The 6,008-nt window shown below is 64.3% G+C and overlaps 1 protein-coding gene across 1 annotated transcript in view; it reads right to left on the bottom strand.

The window, feature by feature from the left end:
* Positions 1-1,295: 1,295 nt before the first annotated feature.
* GMEB2 (glucocorticoid modulatory element binding protein 2) overlaps positions 1,296-6,008 on the bottom strand; it is a 28,176-nt gene continuing 23,463 nt past the window's right edge. Inside the window, exons 6-10 of the mRNA XM_036244089.1 lie at positions 5,545-5,702; positions 3,807-3,878; positions 3,410-3,547; positions 3,094-3,216; positions 1,296-2,271 (exon numbers count right to left, since the gene is read on the bottom strand). Coding sequence (XP_036099982.1) covers positions 1,613-2,271; positions 3,094-3,216; positions 3,410-3,547; positions 3,807-3,878; positions 5,545-5,702 — 1,150 coding nt within the window. The 3' untranslated portion in view covers positions 1,296-1,612. The remainder of the gene's footprint in view (positions 2,272-3,093; positions 3,217-3,409; positions 3,548-3,806; positions 3,879-5,544; positions 5,703-6,008) is intronic.

Below are 6,008 nucleotides of genomic sequence, written 5' to 3'. Positions count from 1 at the left end.
ATCCGAGTATCGAGCAGATACTTGCAAAACCACCTGAACAGTAGAACTCAGATGCCTGTGCCCGGGCTGCCTCGGAGCACCAGCGAGCAAGCCCCCTGGCCCCGCCGAGCAGACCCCAAGCCGCCCAGGCCAGGGGGCGGGCTGGGCTCGAAGGACGGACCTGGCCGGCCCCGTGTATGGCTCTGAAGTGGACGCGCCCCCGCAGTCTCAGGCCAGGGGGCTGGAAGGGGGCGAAGCTGACTTGAACAAGGGCTCCGCCGCCAGGCACGGTCTGTTAGCAAACAGTGGGTGCGGACGGGCGGCAGGGACACCTGACTGGACTCAGGACTCCATCGAGACGCACTTGACAAAAGTGCAGACACAAACAAGAAAGCAAGCATCACGCTGGAGCCAGTGGGCCATGAAAAGGCAAACAGAACTGTAACAGAGAACAGAAAAGACACACGGCCCCTGGGGGGTCTGGGCACCTGATGGATGGAAGGACAGACAGAGCCAGTTCCCTTCAAAGCTTGAGGAGATCCCTCCCCATGGTGGGAACCCCAGAGAAGCATCCTCAGCAGGCCACAGGACTGGGGCGACTGTGGGGACCTGATGCTCGAGGGGCTCGGGTGTCCTGGGGCTGCAGGCAGCCCGACCAGCTCTCCCTGTGACTCCAGAGTCAGAACTGTGGTGGCCACGGACGGCCCTTCTGTGAGCGCCGGGTCCCCACCCTCACCAGCGCTGGCTCTGGCTGTGCCCGATGGGCAGGGGCACAGCACCTCCGGTGGGGCTCCCAGGGCTGAGGCGGGCATGGTACCCGGCAGGGTGAGCCCAGGGCCATCGGAAGGTGCGCCTGGCCCTCCCGTCTTGCTCTACCTATGCCCCCTGGGCCCAGGCGGCAGGGCCTCCAGCACTGTCCCCTTCATGCAGGCTGCCCCACAGCTACTGCTCACACTCTGGAATCAGAGAAGATTCCGGAAGTCCAAGCACTCGGCACGACTCAGGCTGAAACACTGTAAACCTGACTCTCTGGAAGCCTGCTGACGAGTCCCCAGGAGAACACCCACGGGGCCTGGCGGACGGCCCGGGTGCCAGCGTCCGAGGGCAGATGGGGGAGCCTCTCTGCTCAGCCAGGTGCCCCCAGTCTGCACCCCATGATCCAGAGCCCATGGACCTGACCACGGTCAACCTGACGTACCTCCACGCCTGTTCCGGACACGGGAGCAGAGGGCCCGCCGCGCCTGACCGACAGAGACAGCGGGAAGAAACCAGATCCACAGGATCCACGCGCCCACCTCGGGGGTCAGCCCCCAAGACATCGCGAGCGCCAGGCCCCGCTGCGCAACAGCCCTCCCGGGCACTGCCTGCCGTCCCTGCTGCGAGACCTGTGTGTCCTCGTCAGGCTCCTGGTCGGGCCCAAGGTGTAAACAGTATTAAGAAGCAACAGATGGAAAAATATATTTCCCGAGAAACAGGTTCAGAACTCGGAGCCCAGCGGGCGCCCCTGCGCTGCCGCCTCCTGCCCCTCTCCTCCATCTTGGCGCCTCCTCTTTGGTTCCGCAGCCCCACATGCTGCGCCGTGGCCTGAGAGGGCCAGTCCTGTGCCCACGAGGGCCTCGCCCTCGGCCAGCAGCTACTTGTGCTCGTGGCCCTCGGCCATGGCGGCCACCTCGATGGTGGCCGTGTGCTCCTCAGGCCCCGGCGCGGCCACGGCGCTCTCCACCGCCCCCGTGGGCACTGTCACGATGGTGCTGCCCCCGGGCGACACCTGGGCCACGTTCTGCAGGGTGGGGCCCAGGCCGGGCAGGGTGAGCAGCTGCAAGGGGCTGACCACCTTGACCACAGTGCTGCCGTCCTGCATGGCGGCCGTGCTCAGCACCGTGAGGCTGGACGCGTCTGGGTGGATCTCCACTGTGCCCGGAAAGGAGGTGCCCGATGAGGCCAGCACCGTGTAGCCCCCGAGCAGTGGCGAGGCAGGGGAGCTGGTGGGAGCCGCCTGGGGGCAGCCCTTGCCCAGCACTGGGGAGGGCAGGGTGGACATCACTTTGCCGAGTGGCACGCTGGTCATCTGGGAGACGGGCACACCTGGGCTGAGGGCAATCTGGGCGGACTGGGTGAGCACCTGCGAGGCGACGGCAGCCGGCCCAGATGTGGCCCTTGCAAGCCGGGGACGCTTCATGGGGGGCGGCAGGGACACGGGCGTCAGGGTCATGAGCACGTTGCTGAGGTGCTGGGACTTGTGCTTCAGCTCCTTGGCCCGTCGGCGGTGCTCATCACACTGCTGCTCCAGGGCTGCAGGGACAGGACAGAGCGTCACCGCGGGACACGGGGACGGAGACAGCATCACCGTGGGGATGTGGGGTCGGGGGAGGCACTGCTCCGCCAGGGACAGGGAGTGTCAGACCATCCGCCCTGCCCTCCGAGCTGCCCACACTCCGACCCCTACGCTGGGCATGGAGAGCTGCTCTTGTGATGTCAGGTAGAAACTAGGTCAAAACAGCACATGTAGCCAGCAAGCTCTACACATGCACACGAACACAACCACACATGCGTGTACACACGCACACCAATGCACACACACAACCACACACATATGTTCACACACACAACCAGCTCTACATGTGCACATGCACACCCACACAATGTACCATACACATGCACATACACACACCCACGTACATGTGTGCACACAGCCAGTTCTACACATGCACACACACGCACACCCACTATACACACATGCACACAGGCAGACCCATGTGCACGTGTGCATACACAGCCCACTCTACAGTGCACACGCACAACCATGCACACACACAACCACATGCACACACCCATGTACACGTGCACACAGCCAGCTCTACATATGCACACACATGCACGTGCACATGCATGCACACATGCAACTGCACACATGCACACCCACACACACCCCACAAGCTCAGACACCAGCGGTGCTGGGAAAGACAGGCAAGGCCAGCACAAACTGTGCTCTGGGTCATGGTCTGTCTTTCCATGTCTCTGCCACGTCCTCTCATGAATAACCACACAGTGAGTCACAGAAGCACTGCCCCTGACCGTGCTAGTGCCCTCCTGTCCCGTGTGGCCCCCACGCACCGGCCAGGTCCCGGGCGTACTGCTCCCGCGAGCGGTCCATCTGGCACTTGTGGCTAGCCAGCACCTTCTTCACCAAGTCCAGCATGCCGAAGTTCTGCACGATGTTGTTGAGCAGCACAGCGTCTGCGGGTGAGAGCGCGGTGAGGACGGCCCGACCAAGGGCACAGCGCGGTCCTGAGCCCAGGCCCTGCAGGAGGACTCGCTGTCCCTACAGAGACCGCTGGGCTCAGCTCGGCCCTGTCAGGAGCAGGGTGCACACGTGCGCTCTGAGCCAGCCAGCACCCTGCTCTGCAGGAGGCCCTGGTAGTGCGCTCACCTCGGAGCTGCAAGGGAGGGTCCTGCACCCGCTGCTGCAGGCCTTTCATGGTCTCCACCATCTCCTGGTGGAACTCCTGTACGACCTCGTCCAGCAGGCCGGCGTCCTTGAGCCCTCGCCAGAAGGCAAACGTGTCGTCTGGGAGGGAGAGGAGGCTCAGAGAGCAGTCCTGCCCCGGCCACCACGGGCTCCAACCAGGGCAGGAGCAGAGGGCCACAGAGGACATGGCTCTGGGGGTCAGCAACGTCCCCATACCGAGCTGGGCTTGGGTTGGCCAGTGAGCCAGCCCAGCAGGGGCCGCAACCTCCGAGCACTGGTGCCACCCACAGGCACAGCTCCCCACACTGCCCTGTCCCAAGCCCCCACCCAGGAGAAGCCCCCAGGAAGGACCCCGTACCTCCGATGGCCATGGTCCAGTCGCCGGGGTCCTCGCAGGTCTCTATGGTGATAGTAGCAGGAGAGCCGTTCACTGCAATGATGGTGGACACAGGTGAGCCCACCAGCCTCACTGCGACCCACAGCTGACAAACCCTCGCCCGGTGCAGAGGCCCACAGCCGCACCTGCCCTGTGCTTTCCACCACTGAACCGCAGGTGCCGAACACACGGAGCAGAGGGAGCCGACGCTCCTGAGCGCAGGCCCAGAAGGTCAGCGAGCCCAGCCTGCACAGGTCCTGGCTGCTCAGCTGGTCTGTGCCCCAGACCCCTCCCACTCCTGTCTGCGTCACCGACACCAGCATATAGCTCGGCATCTCCACCCGTGGTGACGCTTGGGGGACATGAGCCGTCACCCGCCCTCTAGGGCCTGCTGCACACAATCGTGGACACGGCGGCATCTGGCCACTTGTGGCTGCTTTTGCCAGACACCTGGCTTCACACGAACGGCCTGGCGACAGGCTGACGTCCGCTTTTCAACCTGTGTCCACATTCGACAAAGATGTGCTCTGGGCTGACAGTCTGACTGGCTGCACATGGGCCTCTGGCTGGAGGCCGCCACGCAGCCAAGTTCCAGTGACGTGGCAGACAGACCGTCCAAACCATGAGGGACAAGCGAGGTCGAAGAGCTGAACCCTAACCCTAGGCCTGTGCCAGCTCGAAGACAGGCCCTCCTCAGAGACGTCACCCACACTGACCGGCCACCCTCCGCCATGAGAGCTAGGGGCCCCACAGGACCGGGACGTGTTGGGACCTGTCCCCGGGGAGGGGCTTTGTGGTGGCCCCGCCCTACCACACCGTCCGTCCCAAGAGCCAGACGAGGGCCCAGGGAGGCTTGGGTCTGCACAGAAGCGAAAGAACAGTGGCCCACAGGGCAGGAGGAGGAAGCTGACACTCCAGCCCTCTGACGGCATCACCTGCTGTTCCTGCAGCTTCCAGCAAAGACTCAAAACAGACCGGCCACCAGCACCGCACGCCGCCGCTCGGCCAGGATGCCGGGCACATCTGGGCAATGGCAGCACCTCTCTGCTGCCCAACCCGCCTCTCCTCCCTCCGGTAGAGGCCAAGTTCCCTCCGAGGCCACCCTCTGGTCAGCGACAAGGACAGTCCCTGGCCACATGCAGCCCAGACTGGCCCCATGCAGTCACAGCGTAGGGACAATGCAGGTGAGGTCCCTGGACACACAGTACCAAAAAGTGACTGCCAAGCAGCACGGCAAGGGAGCTCAGGACCCGAGTCCACTGAGCTCGGTTTTAAAAAGAACCTATATGAAAAAAGTTGGAATGAGCTCAGGGTACATCGTCCCGCTACGAGTGAGTGCCAGAGACATTAACACGGTGTGTGTCAGAAGGCGCCCTGCGCCCGAGGGTGCAGGGAGAGCGGGTCCCGTGGGTGCTGTGGGTGGCTGCAGGAAGGACCGTGGAGCTCCCTGCTGGTCAGAGCTGCAGGCAGGCCCTGGGTGTCGGTGTCACCGTCTTTACGAGCTCCTGCACAGGGGTGGCTACATCTCACAACAAAAGTAACTTAAAAAGAAAATGCCTGACACCCCCAATTACACAGCGGTTCAGCCTTCTGCGGGGGGGGGGGGAGGAGGGGCTGACCATGGGCCAGGGCACGGACGCCTGGCTGAGAGCCAGCCGTCCACCCAGCTCCCTGGCGGCACAGAAGGGGCCAGGTGACCCTGAGTGGATGCGGCACCTACCGTCGGCCGTGGCGGGGGTGAGTGGGAGGTACTCCGCGGATGTGGGGCTGCTCAGGGACACGCGGGCGCCCGAGAGGTCGATCTTGGTGCTGCGGCAGGTGTTGGAGCAGACCTTGTCGTGCTGGTAGAAGTCCAACTCCCCGGAGTCCATGATCTTCCTGTGTGGACACGCGCGTGTGTGCCAGGCAGCAGGCCGTCCGCATGGGCCCCGCGAGACGCCGCTCGGCAGCCCACCATGTCCTCGCATCCCAGGAGGCACGGCTGAGGCCACGGCGGGGGGCAGAGGAGGCTCCCTCACAGGCTGTCCCACGGCCAGCTCGAAGCCCTGGGTCCGTGAGGGGACTCGCTGCAGCCAGGCACACGGCCCTGACCAGGGGAAGGAGACGGTGTGGCTGGTGCCCCAGGGCAGCAGCGAGACCAGAGGAGAGTGGACCCGCGGTGCATGGAGGTGCAGGTGGTGGCAC

The sequence above is a fragment of the Molossus molossus genome, unplaced genomic scaffold, assembly GCF_014108415.1.
Source record: "Molossus molossus isolate mMolMol1 unplaced genomic scaffold, mMolMol1.p scaffold_m16_p_6, whole genome shotgun sequence".
Lineage (NCBI taxonomy): Eukaryota > Metazoa > Chordata > Mammalia > Chiroptera > Molossidae > Molossus > Molossus molossus.
The sequence above is the reverse complement of the archived record's forward strand: the minus strand, read 5'-3'. Positions and strand labels throughout refer to the sequence as shown.